This window comes from Lynx canadensis, chromosome F1 (genome assembly GCF_007474595.2).
Source record: "Lynx canadensis isolate LIC74 chromosome F1, mLynCan4.pri.v2, whole genome shotgun sequence".
Classification (NCBI taxonomy): Eukaryota; Metazoa; Chordata; class Mammalia; order Carnivora; family Felidae; genus Lynx; species Lynx canadensis.
In genome coordinates, this window is record NC_044319.2 from 3,350,425 (window position 1) to 3,366,388 (window position 15,964).

General features: G+C 37.8%; 1 protein-coding gene across 1 annotated transcript in view; it reads left to right on the top strand.

Annotated features, from left to right (window-relative positions):
- The window catches only part of LOC115505236 (kinesin-like protein KIF28P), a 78,164-nt gene that overhangs the window by 30,436 nt on the left and 31,764 nt on the right, over positions 1-15,964 (top strand). Inside the window, exon 6 of the mRNA XM_030302708.1 lies at positions 11,455-11,609. Within this exon, the coding sequence (XP_030158568.1) occupies positions 11,455-11,609 (155 nt within the window). The remainder of the gene's footprint in view (positions 1-11,454; positions 11,610-15,964) is intronic.

The window sequence follows — 15,964 nt, forward strand, 5'->3', positions numbered from 1 at the left end:
AGGGGAAGGAAAAATGTAGAGCGTTTAGAATGTGTTTCAACTTAAGCAATCATCAACGTAAAATAGACTATTATTTATACTGAATTTACATGTGAACCTCATGGTGACCACAAACCCAAACCCCTAAGATACACAAAAAATAAAGAGAAAGGATTCCAAGCACAACAATAAAGAAACTTATCAAATCACAAAGGAAAAGAGCAATAAATTTTGTTTACTAACAAAATAACAAGAACTATATACTTATCAATAATTACTTTAAATGTAAATGGACTACCGGCATTTTTCACACAGCTAGAACAAACAATCCCGAAATTTCTATGCAACTGCTAAAGACCCTGAATAGCGAAAGCAATCCTGAAAAAGAAACGAAAAGCTGGAGGAATCACAATTCCAGACTTCAAGCTATATTACAAAACTGTAGTCATCAAGACAGTATGGTACTTGCACAGGAACAGACACACAGATCAATGGAACAGAATAGAAAACCCAGAAATGGACCCACAACTATATGGTCAACTAATCTTTGACAAAGTAGGAAAGAATATCCAATGGAAAAAAGATGGTCTCTTTGACAAATGGTGTTGGGAAAATTGGACACCAGCATGCAGAAGAATGAAACTGGACCACTTTCTTACACCACACACAAAAATAAATTCAAAATGGACAAAGACCTAAATGTGAGACAGGAAATCACCAAAATCCTAGAGGAGAACATTGGTAGCAACCTCTTTTTTTTTTTTTTTTTTTTTAACGTTTATTTATTTTTGGGACAGAGAGAGACAGAGCATGAACGGGGGAGGGGCAGAGAGAGAGGGAGACACAGAATCGGAAACAGGCTCCAGGCTCTGAGCCATCAGCCCAGAGCCTGACGCGGGGCTCGAACTCACGCACCGCAAGATCGTGACCTGGCTGAAGTCGGACGCTTAACCGACTGCGCCACCCAGGCGCCCCGGTAGCAACCTCTTTGACCTTGGCCGGAACAACTTCTTACTAGACACATCGCCAAAGCAAAAAGGAACTATTGGGACTTCATCAAGATAAAAAGCTTCTGCACAGCAAAGGAAACAATCAACAAAACTAAAAGGCAGCCAATGGAATGGGAGAAGATATTTGCAAATGACATATCTGATAAGGGGTTAGTATTCAAAATCTATAAAGAACTCATCAAACTCAATACCCAAAAAAACAAATAATCTGGTCAAGAAATGGGCAGAAGATATGAATAGACATTTCTCCGAAGAAGACACCAGATGGCTAACGGACACATAAGATGCTCAACATCACTCATCATCAGGGAAATACAAATCCAAACTATGATGAGATATTACCTCACACCAGTCGGAATGGCTAATATTAACAACACATGAAACAAGAGATGTTGATGAGGATGTGAGAAAGGAGAACCCTTTTGCACTGTTGGTGGTAATGAACAGGTGCAGCTGCTCTGGAAAACAGTATGGAGGTTCCCCCAAAAGTTAAAGATAGAACTACCCTATGATCCAGCAATCGCACTACTAAGTATTTACCAAAAGGATCAAAAAAATAGATTCGGAGGGGTGCATGCGCCCTGATGTCTAAAGCAGCACTATCAACAATAGCCAAAGTATGGAAAGAGCCCAAATGTCTATCAACCGATGAATGGATAAAGAAGATGTGGTATGTATGTACACACACACACACACACACACACACACACACACACAATGCAATACTACCCAGCCATCACAAAGAATAAAACCTTCCCATTTGTGACAACATGGATGGAGCTAGAGTGCATTATGTTAAACGAAATAAGTCAGAGAAAAGACAAATACCATATGATTTCACTCATGTGGAATTTAAGAAACAAAACAGATGAACATACGGTAAGGGGGGACAAAGAAAAGGAAGCAAGCCATAAGAGACCCTTAACAACAAAGAACAAACTGAGGATTGCTGAAGGGAGGTGGTGGGGGATGGGCTAGGTGGGTGATGGGTATTAATGAGGGCACTTGTTGGGATGAGCACTGGATGTTGTATGTAAGTGATGAATCACTGAGTTCTACTCCTGAAACCAATAATACCCTGTATGTTAACTGATTAGAACTTACTTACTTACTTACTTACTTACTTATTTATTTATTTATTTATTCATTCATTTATTTATTTATTTTAAGACAGAGTGAGAGTGCCTGAACAGGGGAGGGACAGAGAGAGAGGGAGAGAGAGAATCCCAAGGAGGCTTTGTGCTGTCAGCATGGAGCCCGATGTGGGGCTCAAATTCACTAACTGGGAGATCATGACCTGAGCCCAAACCAAGAGTCAGACGCTCAACTGACTGAGCCACCCAAGCGCCCCTAACTAGAATTTAAACCAAAACTTGGAAAAAATGAACGTAAATGGACTACATGTTCCAATCAAAAGAACATAAAGTGACTGAATGGAATAAACAAACAAACAAACAAGACCCAACTATATGCTCTCTCAGGGATTCACTTCAGACTTAAGGATACATACAGACTGAGAGTGAAAAGATGGCAAAAGATATTCCATGCATGTGGAAGCAAAAAACAAATGCTAGGGTAGACAAAATTGACTTTAAAACAAAGATTGTAACAAGAGACATCATTACATAATGATAAAGGGATCACTCTAACAAGAGGCTATAAAAGTTGTAAATCTGTCTGCACCCAACATAGGAGCACCTAAATATATAAAGACAATATTAACAGACATAAAGGGAGAAACTGACAGTAATACAACAATAGGAGGGGACTTCAACACCCCACTTAAGTCAGTGGACAGATTGTCCAGACAGAAAGTCAACAAGGAAACAGTGGCTTTGAGTGACACATGAGACCAGATGGATCGCACAGATACATATCCCATCCAAGAACAGCAGAATACAAATTCTTTTCAAGTGTACATGAAACATTCTCCAGGGTAGATTTCATGTTAGGCCACAAAATACACCTCAAGAAACTTAAGGAGTTTGAAATCACATCAGGCTCTGCACTGGGATTGGAGCCTGCGGGGGATTCTCTCTCTCCCTCTGGCCCTCCCCGACTTGCACACACTCTCTCACTACAAAGACTACTACAAAAGATTATACACCAACAAATTGGACAAATGGATAGAAGAAATGGATAAATTCCTAGAAATGTACAAGTCCAATTCTGAATTGGGAAGAAATAGAAAATCTGACCAGACCAATAACCAGGAAAAACACTGAATTGGCATTCAAAGAGCTCCCAGCAAACAAAATCGCAGGACCACATGGCTTCACAGATGAAGTCTACCAAACATTTAAAGAAGCGTTAATACCTATTCTTTTCAAACTACTCCAAAAAATAGGAGAGGAAAGAAACCTTCCAAATTTTTCACAGTAGGAGGCCAGCATCATCTTGATGCAAATTAAAAAATGTTAAAGATTGATATCCTTGATGAACATACATGCAAAAATCTTCTACAAACCAAATTCAACAATACATGAAAAGTATCATTCCCACAATCAAGTAGAATTTATTTCAGGGACTCAAGGGTAGCTCAAGATTTGCAAATCAATCAACGTAATGTACCACATTAACAAATGAAGGACAAAAATCATAGGATTAACAGATGCAGAAAAGAGCATTTGACAAAACTTGACATGTGTTCATCATGAAAACTCTCAGTAAGGTGGATTTAAGAGGAACATAACTCAATGTACATAATAAAGTCCACATGTGAAAAACCCACAGCGGGCATTATACTCAGTGGTAAAAAACTAAAGGCGTTTCCTCAAAGATGAGGAACAAGACAGGATGTGCTCACTTTTATTCAACATGTGGAAGTCCTAAAAAAAATAAATAAATAAAAATAAACTTAGAAAAATAAGGGCACCTGGGTGGCTCGGTCGGTTGAGCGTCCGACTTCGGCTCAGGTCATGATCTCACGGTCCGTGAGTTCGAGCCCCGCGTTGAGCTCTGTGCTAACCGCTCAGAGCCTGGAGCCCGTTTCAGATTCTGTGTCTCCCTCTCTCTCTGCCCCTCCCCCGTTCATGCTCTGTCTCTCTCTGTCTCAAAAATAAATAAACGTTAAAAAAAAAGTCTTTTAAAATAAATAAATAAATAAATAAATAAATAAATAAATATTTTTAAAAAATTAAAAAAAAAAAAACACATGTGGAAGTCCTGGCCACAGCAATTAGATGATCAGACATGAAAAAGAATATAAGGTATCCAAATAAGTAAGAAAGAAGTAAAATTTTTCACTATTTGCAGGCGACATGATACTATACATGGAATACCCTAAAGTCTACCAAAAAACGACTAGAATTAATAAATGAATTCAGTAAAGTTTCAGGATACAAAATAGATATACAGAAGTCTATAGATTCCTGTTTCTATACATTAATAACAAACTAGTGAAAAGAGAAATTAAGAAAACAATCCTATTTATAATTCTAGCAGAAAGAATAAAATACCCAGGAATGAATTTAACCAAGGAGATAAAAAGAAATGTCCTCTGAAAGCTATACGACATTGATCAAAGACATTGGAGAAGACACAAATAATTTTTTTAACGTTTATTTATTTTTGAGAGAGAGAGAGAAGGAATCAGAGTGCATGCGTGCAAGCAAGGAGGGGGGTGGGCAGAGAGCGAGGGGGACAGAGGATCCAAAGCAACTCTGTGCTGACACATGATCGCGAGATCATCACCTGAGCTGAAGTCGGACACTCAACTGACTGAGCCACCCAGGCACCCCAAAGAAGACACAAATAAATGGAAAGACATTCCATGTTCAAGGGTTGGAAGAACAAATACTGTTAAAATGTCTACACTACCCAAAGCAAGCTACAGATCCCATGCAATCCCCATCAAAATACCAGTACTGTTGCTTTTTTTTTTAATAGAACTACAACAAATAATCCTAAAATTTGTACAGAACCACAAAGGAGCCCAAATAACCAAAGCAGTCTTGAGAAAGAGGAGTGAAGCTGGAGGAATTAGAATCCCAGATTTCAAAATATACTACAAAGCTATAGCAATCAACAGTATGGTACAGCCACAGAAGCAGATACATCGATCAATGGAGCACAACAGAGAGGCCAGAGATAAACACACACTTTTATGGGCAATTAATCTACAACAGAGGAGAGAACATGCAACGGGAGAAAAGACAGTCTCTTCAATAAACCATGTTGGGAAAACTGGCGAGCTGTGTGCAAAATAATGAAACTGGACTGCTTTCTTTTTTTAAAAAAAATTGTTAATGTTTTTATTTATTTTTGAGACAGAGACAGAGCATGAGCAGGGGAGGGGCAGAGAGAGGGGGAGACACAGAATCTGAAGCAGGCTCCAGGTTCTGAGCTGTCAGCACAGAGCCCGACGTGGGGCTCGAACTCACGAGCCATGAGATCATGACCTGAGCTGATGTCGGACACTTACCTGACTGAGCCACCCAGGTGCCCCGAAACTGGACCGCTTTCTAACACCATACACAACAATAAACTCAAGATGGATTAAAGACCTAAAAGTGATAACTGAATGTAGTAAATAAAAAAAAAAAATTAAATTAAAAAAAAAGAGGAGCGCCTGGGTGCTCAGTCGGTTGAATGTCCAACTTCGGCTCAGGTCATGATCTCACGGCTCATGGGTTTGAGTCCCACGTTGGGCTCTGTGCTGACAGCTCAGAGCCTGGAGCCTGCTTCGGATTCTGTGTCTCCCTCTCTCTCTGCCCCTCCCCCACTTTACTCTCTCTTTCTCTCAAAAATAAATAAACATTTAAAAAGTGGTTTAAAAGGTCTATTTAAAGAAAGAAAACATAGGCTGTAAATGCTCAGATAACAGTCTTAATATTTTTCTGGTTCTGTCTCTTCAGACAATAGCAACAAAAGCAAAAATAAACAGTTGGGACACATCAAAATAAAAAGGTTTTGCAGAGCAAAGGAAACCATCAACAAAATGAAAAGGCAACACACTGAATGGGAGAAGATAAACGCAAATGATATATTCAATAAGGGGTTAGTGTCCAAAATACATAAAGAATTCATACAACTCAATATCAAAAAACAAAAACAACCTCAAATAATCTGATTTAAAAATTGGGCAGAGGGCCTGAGTAGACATGTTCCAAAGAAGGCATACAGACACATGAAAAGATGCTCAACATTACTCATCATCAAAACCACAATGAGATATCACCTCACACCTGTCGGAATGGCTAGAATCAAAACCACAAGAAATAACAAGTGTTGGTGAAGATGTGGAGAAAGGGGAACTCTTGGACACTGTTGGTAGGAAGGTAAGTTGGTGTGGCCACTGTGGAGAAGTGTGGAGTTTCTTCAAAAAATTAAAAATATAAGTACCATATGATCCAGCAATCCCACTACTGGGTACTCACCCAAAGAAAATGAAAACACTAGTTCAAAAGATATACATACATCTACATTTATTGCAGCATTATTTACAACAGCCAAGATATGGAAACAACCCAAGCGTCGGTCAATACCACGTGGTATATATCCTCAATAGAATATTACTCAGCTATAAAAAAGAATGAAATCTTGCCTTTCAGGACAATGTCAATGGACATAGAGGGCATTGTGCTACGTGAAATGAGTCAGAGAAAGAAAAATACCACAGGATTTCAATTATATGTGGAATCTTAAAAAACAAGACAAATGAACAAACACACAAATAGAAACGGACTTAATAAATACAGAGAGCTAGCGGTCACCAGTGGGGAGGGTTTGGAGGGATGGGTGACATAGGTGAAGGAAATTAAGAGGTACAAACTTGTAAAATGAGTGAGTCACAGGAATGAAAAGTACAGCATAGGGACTAGTCAATAATATTGTAATAACAGTGTATGGTGACAGACGGAGACTACACTCCCCGTGGGGAGCATTTTGTAACATACGTAATTGTCAAATCACCATGTTGCCCACCTGAAGCTAATATAATGTCGAGCCCCAACTGTACTTCAATTAAAAGTAAAATAAGGAACTTTGTAGGCTTTTAAGGACTATTCAGATATTTTCCAATTGTTAATAAACTTTATATAGGTTTGCGCTATTTTTGTAACTTGATGTTTTATTTTAGTTGTTTTGTGTTTTCTTCCATTGTTGTTTTTTTGTTTTGTTTTCTTGGGCAGGGTGGGGGGCGAGACAGAGGATCTGAAGTGGGCTCTGTGTGGAAAGCAGAGAGCCCGACGTGGGGCTTAAACTCACAAATCCTGAGATCTTGACCTGAGCCGAAGGCAGACCCCTAACTGACTGAGCCACCCAGGTGCCCCTTAATTTGATATTTTAGAGTCAAGCGAAGAAATCCACTGAAAAATATATGTGTAGAAACCGAGCATTACGCTCTGCTTATTGGTGTCAGTAATAATATTAACACCTGTTACTGTATGCCAGGCATTGTTAGAACCAGTATTTCTCTTATCTGTTGCCCTCCTAACACCTAATATGCTATTATCCCTGATTTCCAACTCAGACAGTTGAAATTCTGACAAGCTATTTCTCACATTCATGTAACCAGCAAGGTGACCTACCATATTCTAAAATCTATGTTCTCATCCCTTCCGTGCATGATCACACCATCCTGAACACTTACTCATTTTGTAGATTTCCCAGTATCTTCTATTTAAAATGTTTGATCCAATAATAAGAGAATATTATGAGCAATTATATGCCAACAAAATGGGCAATCTGGAAGAAATGGACAAATTCCTAGAAACATATACCCTACCAAAACTGAAACAGGAAGAAATAGAAAATTTGAACAGACCTGTAACCAGTAAGGAAGTTGAATTGGTAATCAAAAATCTGCCAAAAAATAAGAGTCCAGGGCCAGATGGCTTTCCAGGGGAATTCTACCAAACATTTAAGGAAGAGTTAACACCTATTCTCTTGAAACTGTTTCAAAAAATAGAAATGGAAGGAAAACTTCCAAACTCTTTCTGTGAAGCCAGCATTATCCTGATTCCAAAACCAGACAGAGACCCCACTAAAAAGGAGAACTATAGACCAATTTCCCTGATGAACATGGATGCAAAAATCCTCAACAAGATATTAGCCAACCGGATCCAACAATACATTAAAAAAATTATTCACCACCACCAAGTGGGATTTATGCCTGGGATGCAGGGCTGGTTCAATATCCGCAAAACAATTAACGTGATTCATCACATCAATAAAAGAAAGCACAAGAACCATATGATCCTCTCAATAGATGCAGAGAAAGCATTTGACAAAATACAGCATCCTTTCTTGATAGAAACCCTGAAGAAAGTAGGGATAGAAGGATCATACCTCGAGATTACAAAAGCCATATACGAGTGACCCAACACTAATATCAAACTGAGAGCTTTCCCCATAAGGTCAGGAACAAGACAGGGATGTCCACTCTCGCCACTGTTATTCAACATAGTATTGGAATCTTAGCCTCTGCAATCAGACAACACAAAGAAATAAAAGGCATCCAAATCAGCCAGGAGGAGGTCAAACTTTCACTCTTTTCAGATGACATGATACTCTATATGGAAAACCCAAAAGATTCCACTAAAATACTGCTAGAACTGATTCATGAAGTCAGCAAAGTTGTAGGATATAAAATCAATGCACAGAAATCAGTTGCATTTCTATACACCAACAATGAAGTGACAGAAAGAGAAATCAGGGAATCGATCCCATTTACAGTTGCACCAAAACCCATAAAATACCTAGGAATAAATCTAACCAAAGAGGTGAACAATATATACACTGAAAACTGTAGAAGACTGATGAAAGAAATTGAAGACACAAAGAAATGGAAAAAGATTCCATGCTCCTGGATAGGAAGAACAAATATTGTTAAAATGTTGATACTACCCAAAGCAATCTACATATTCAACGCGATCCCTATCAAAGTAATACGAGCATTCTTCACAGAGCTAGAACAAACAATCCTAAAATTTGTATGGAACCAGAAAAGACCCCAAATAGCCAAAGCAATCTTGAGAAAGAAAACCATAGCAGCAGGCATCACAATCCCAGACTTCAAGCTATACTACAAAGCTGTAACCATCAAGACCCTATGGTACTGGCACAAAAACAGACATTCAGATCAAGGGAACAGAATAGAGAACCCAGAAATGGACCCACAAACGTATGGGCAACTAACCTTTGACAAAGCAGGAAAGACTATCCAATGGAATAAAGACAGTCTCTTCAGCAAGTGGTGCTGGGAAAACTGGACAGAGACATGTAGAAGAATGAACCTGGACCACTTTCTTACACCATACACAAAAATAAACTCAAAGTGGATGAAAGACCTCAATGTAAGACAAGAAGCCATCAAAATCCTTGAGGAGAAAGCAGGCAAAAACTTCTTTGATCTTGCCCGCAGCAATTTCTTACTCAACACGTCTCTGGAGGCAAGGGAAACAAAAGCAAAAATGAACTACTGGGACCTCATCAAAATAAAAAGCTTCTGCACAGCGAAGGAAACAATCAGCAAAATTAAAAGGCAACCGACAGAATGGGAGAAGATATTTGCAAATGACATATCAGATAAGGGGTTAGTATCCAAAATCTACAAAGAACTTATCAAACTCAACACCCAAAAAACAAATAATCCAGTGAAGAAATGGGCAAAAGACATGAATAGATACTTCTCCAAAGAAGACATCCAGATGGCCAACCAACACATGAAAAAGTGCTCCACATCACTCATCATCAGGGAAATACAAATCAAAACGACAATGAGATACCACCTTACACCTGTCAGAATGGCTAACGTTAACAATTCAGGCAACAACAGATGTTGGCAAGGATGCGGAGAAAGAGGATCTCTTTTGCATTGTTGGTGGGAATGCAAGCTGGTGCAGCCACTCTGGAAAACAGTATGGAGCTTTCTCAAAAAAATAAAAATAGAACTACCCTACGACCCAGCAATTGCACTACTAGCCATTTGTCCAAGGGATACAGGTGTGCTGTTTCGAAGGGACACATGCACCCCCATGTTTATAGCAGCACTATCAACAAGAGCCAAAGTATGGAAATAGCCCAAATGTCCACTGATGGATGAATGGATAAAGAAGAGGTGGCATGCATATATATATATATATATATATATATATATATATATATATATGATGGAATATTACCCAGCAATCAAAAAGAATGAAATCTTGCCATTTGCAACTACATGGATAGAACTGGAGGGTATTATGCTAAGTGAAACTAGTCAGAGAAAGACAAAAATTCTATGACTTCACTCATATGAGGACTTTAAGAGACAAAACAGATGAACATAAGGGAAGGGAAACAAAAATAATATAAAAACAGAAAGGGGGACTAAAAGAGACTCATAAATATGGAGAACAAACTGAGGGTTGCTGGAGGGGTTGTGGGAGGGGGGATGGGCTAAATGGGTAAGGGGCATTAAGAAATCTACTGAAATCATTGCTTCACTATACACTAATTTGGATGTAAATTTTAAAAAATAAAAAATAAAGTTAAATAAAAAAATAAAAATAAAATAAAATAAAATAAAATAAAATAAAATAAAATAAAATAAAATAAAATAAAATAAAATAAAATAAAATGTTTGATCATCGGGGCACTCGGGTGGCTCAGTCGGTTAAGCATCTGACTTCAGCTCAGGTCATGATCTCACAGTTTGTGAGTTCGAGCCCCACGTTGGGCTCTGTGTTGACAGCTCAGAGCCTGGAGCCTCTTCAGATTCTGTGTCTCCCTCTCTCTCTACCCCTCCCCCACTCACTGTGTGTGTCTGTCTCTCCATAAAAAAACGTTAAAAAAAATTAAAATGTTTGACCATCAAAATACTTGAGAGCAGCAATTGGTATCTAATAGATCACTGGGAATAGCTCTGCAAAATTGAGAGGGAGTAACAGAGATATCTGGGCCTGGTGGTGTATTATTGTAAGATGCCATTGTAAAAAAGATGGCTTTTTCATTTTCATTATATGTTTTAAAATTTTATTATATGTTTTAAATTTATAATATTAATTTTTATTTATAATATATATTATATATTAATTTATGTTTTAAATTTTGTTTTAAATTTATATTATTTTTATTTATAATAATACATATATTATGTATTACATATTAATGTGTAATATGTTTTTTTTAATTTAATGTTTATTTACATTTGAGAGAGAGACAGAGTGTGAGCGGAAGAGGGGCAGAGAGAGAGGGAGACACAGAATCCGAAGCAGGCTCCAGGCTCTGAGCTGTCAGCACAGAGCCCGATATGGGGCTCAAACCCACGAACCGGGAGATCATGACCTGAGGCCCAGTCGGTCACCTAACAAACTGAGCCACCCAGGCGCCCCAATAATATTAAATGTTTTAAATTTTATTATATGCTTTTGAGTGTGAAGTACAAGTAGAAAAAAGTGTTTTAATGTGTAAACTGGACTGACTTCATATGTAGCCTGCTACCACTCTGATAACATGACTGTGGTGCTCTCCCACACAGGTTTTCCTGGACAGAGACCTCACCAAGCAATCCACGATTAATTTGGTGGATTTAGCAGGAAGTGAAAGGCAGAAATCTTCAGGATCTGAAGGAGACAGACTGAGGGAAGGATCACAAGTTAACTTAAGTTTAACCAATTTAGGAAATGTTATCAGGTAAATAACCTGTGCGTGGGTATTTATTTCTATCGTAAAAATGACCCCAGATATCAAAAATTAGGTTAATCATACCCTTGATTCATGACCCACTGTCATCATTGGTTCATACCTGGTCCTCCTATTTCTTTTAAATGAATTGCTTTTTAATAAAATTAAAAACACTAATAAAGCCACCACCCAACCCAAGAAATCGTTGGTATTTCTCTACTGTGCTCCCCTTGGAGGTAACCGCCATCTTGAATTTTGTTTACCCCTCTCTGTCCCTCCCTCCCTTTCTTCTTTCATCCTTTCTTGTTTTTATCACATGTGAATATTATTAGTTAGTGGCACTCATTTTTGAAATGTTTACAAAGGGTATAAAATATTACATTGTTTTCTCGATCCTGTTCTTAAGTGATTAAAGTACAAACTACAAAAAGTGCGCAATTCTTAAATGTTCAGCTCAATGAATTTTTATATGTATATATCTGTGTAATTACCACCCAGCTCAAGATATAGAACATTTCCAAAACCCAGAAACTTCCCTTGTACTTCCCTCCTAGCTTTCACTTCCACCAGAAGAAACTGACCTGTGCCACTACAAATTGACCTTTGCCTAACTGTATAGATTTTCATATAGATGTGACCATTTATAAGAGGCCATTGTTTTTTGCATTTGGCTTCATTCACTAAGGACTGTGTCTAGGAGACTAGGCCATGTTTCTCATGTAGCAATTATTAGTTCTTTTTCATTGCTATGTAGCATTCCATTGTAGGAATGTGCCACAATCATTTATCCATTCTCCTATTGATGGACATTTCATTTGCATCCAGGTTTTGAGTATTCTAAATAAGGTTGCTATGAACATTCTTGTATGTGTGCTTTGGGGAAAATAATTTCTCATTCCTCTCAAGTACACACCCAGGAGTAGAATTGTCGGGATTGGCTTTTAGATCCAACATTATTAACAGTATGTGTCCATGCTATCTGTGGCTATAGTTAATTTACCTTCTGTTCTGTCACTAAACATTGTGCCTATGAGATTCCTTTTTATAGTAGAAGTTGTTACTTCTTTTTCCTTATGATGTAGTATTCCATGGTGGGAACGTGCCACAACCTCTTCATTGGTTCTCCTGTTGATTGGCATTTTGGTTGTTCCCAGGTTTTGTTTTTTTTTTGTTATTACAAACGGCGCTATTATGAACATTCTTGTACAAATCACAGGGTATCAATATATTAAAGTTTCTTTTGAGTATAGAAAAAGGACTGAAATTGTTGGATTATATATAAGTTGTGTGCAATAATAAATTTTGAGGGTGGTGACAAGTTATTTTCCAAAATGGTGGGGCCAATTTACATTCCCAGCAGCAATGGATAAAATATCCCATTGATCCACATCTTTTCTAAGGCTTGGTATTATCACACTTCTTCATATTTACTAATTAAATGGGTATGAAGATACCTTACAGTGGTCTTGATACTCTTGGTTTTTAGCAAGTTTGAGCATCATGTGATATGTTTACCGGCAATATGTCTCCTCTCAAAACGTTCTGTTTTTCCCATTATTCTATCCAGTTACTGTCTTTTTATTGATTCATAGGCATCCTTTACATATTTTTATTACTCTTTTCTCAGGTATGTAAGCACCTTCACCCAGCACAAAGCGTGTCTTTTCAATGTAAGGTGTCTATTGATGAGTAGAAATCATGGTAGTGGTTTTTGTTTAGCATTTCCTGAGTCTCGTTTAAGAAAAGTAGCGTCTGAAAGCCATCTCCCTAAATTTCATTTAATTTCCTATCCATCTGGACTTGATTTCTGTGTGTAGTATAAGGTAGGCGTCCTTTTCATTATTTTTACCTTATAGATTACAATTTTTCCAGTTACACTGTTAAATAGTTCCTCCTCTCCTCAGGGGATCTTCTATGCTATCTCTGTCATAGATCAAAATTGAATATACGCTTAACCGTTACTTGCCTTTTTAATCTGTTTGATTGGCCAAAGTCTGAACAATAGTGAATGCTTTATCCTCTTCTTGAATACTACAAGGATCTCCATCCTCCATATGTAATTTTGATATGTATTTTAATTCTATTCTTCTTTAACCCCAAAATACATTATTATTTCTGTGACAGTGTTCGTTTTTTAAATTCTTCACTTTTCCCTCTCAAAATCCTCTTTCTTCATTAGTGCTATTGATATACTAGATTTCTTTCTGTCTCTGAATTCATTTTTTTATTAATTTTATTCATTTATTTTTAAATTTACATCCAAGTTAGTTAGCATATGCAATAATGATTTCAGAAGTAGATTCCAGTGATTCATATCCTATGTATAACACCCAGTGCTCATCCCAACAAGTGTTTTCCTTAATGACCCTTACCCATTCAGCCCATTCCCCTCCCAGGACCCTTCCAGCAACCCTCAGTTTGTTCTCTGTATTTAAGAGTCTTTTATGTTTTGTCCCCCTTCTTGTTTTTATATTATTTTCGCTTCCCTTCCCTTATGTTCATCTGTTTTGTATCTTAAATTCCATATGAGTGAAGTCATGTGATAACTGTCTTTCTCTAATTTTGCTTAGTAAGATACCCTCTAGTTCCATCCATGTAGTTGCAAATCGCAAGATTTCATTCTTTTTAAAAATTTTGTTAATGTTTTATTTTTGAGAGAGCGAGTGAGAGTGAGCGAGCACACAAGTGGGGGAGGGGCAGAGAGGGAGAGAGAGAGGGAGACACGGAATCTGAAGCAGGTTCCAGGCTCTGAGCTGTCACACAGAGCCCAACATGGGGCTCAAACTCACGAGCTGTGAGATCATGACCTGAGCTGAAGTCAGACGCTTAACCGACTGAGCCACCCAGGTGTCCCAGGTAGTATCAACGTTTTAACAATATTCATTCTTCTAATTCAGGAGCACAGAATATTTTTCCACTTTTTTGTGTCTTCAATTTCTTTCATAAGCTTTCTATGGTTTTCAGTATATAGATTTTACATCTTTGGTTAGGTTTATTCCTAGTTATTTTATGGTTTTTGGTGCAATCATAAATGAGATCGATTCCTTGATTTATCTGTTGCTTCATTATTGGTGTAAGAATTGCAACTGATTTCTGTGCATTGATTTTATCTCCTGAGACTTTGCTAAATTCATGGATCAGTTGTAGCAGTGTTTTCGTGGAATTTTTTGGGTTTTCCATATAGAGTGTCATGTCGTATGCAAAGAGTGAAAGTCTGACTTCCTCCTGGCCAATTGGGATGCTTTTCATTCCTTTGTGTTGTCTGATTGCTGAGGCTAGGACTTCCAATAGTATGTTGAATAACAGTGGTGAGAGTGGACATCCCTGTCGTGTTCCTGACCTTAGGGGGAAAGCTCCCAATTCTTCCCCGTTGAGGATCATATCAGCGGTGGGTATTCCATATACGGCTTTCATGATCTTGAGGTATGCTCCATCTATCCTACTTTATTGAGGTTTTTTGTTTTTTTTTTTTAATCAAGAAAGGATGCTGTATTTTGTCAAATGCTTTCTCTGCATCTATTGAGAGAACCATGTGGTTCTTCTCCTTTCTTTTATTGATGTGATAAATCACATTGATTGTTTTGCAGATATTGAACCAGCCCTGCATCCCAGGTATAAATCCTACTTGGTAGTGGTGAATAATTCTTTTAATGTATTGTTGGATCCGGTTGGCTAGTATCTTGTTGAGGATTTTTGAAGCGATGTTCATCAGGGAAATTGGTCTGCAGTTCTCCTTTTAGTGGGGTCATTGTCTGGTTTTGCAACCAACGTAATTCTGGCTTCACAGAATGAGTTTGGAAGTTTTACTTCCATTTCTATTTTTCTGGAACAGCTTAGAAAGAATAGGTGTTAACTCTTCTTTAAATGTTTGGTAGAATTCCCCTGGAAAGCCATCTGGCCCTGGACTCTTGTTTTTTGGCAGATTTTTGATTACTAATTCGATTTCCTTACTGGTTATGGGTCTGTTCAAATTTTCTATTTCTTCCTGTTTCAGTTTTGGTAGGGTATATGTTTCTAGGAATTTGTCCATTTCTTCCAGATTGCCCCATTTATTGGCATATAATTGCTCATAATATTCTCTTATTGTTTGTATTTCTGCAGTGTTGGTTATGATCTCTTTCATTCTTGATTTTATTTATTTGGGTCCTTTCCTTTTTCTTTTTGATCAAACTGGCTAGGGGGTTATCAATTTTATTAATTCTTTCAAAGAACCAGCTCCTGGCTTCATTGATCTGTTGTTTTTTGTTTGTTCCGATAGCATTGATTTCTGCTCTAATCTTTATTAGTTCCTTTCTTCTGCTGGTTTTGGGTTTTATTTGCTGTTCTTTTTCCAGCTCCTTAAGGTGTAAGGTGAGGCTGTGTAT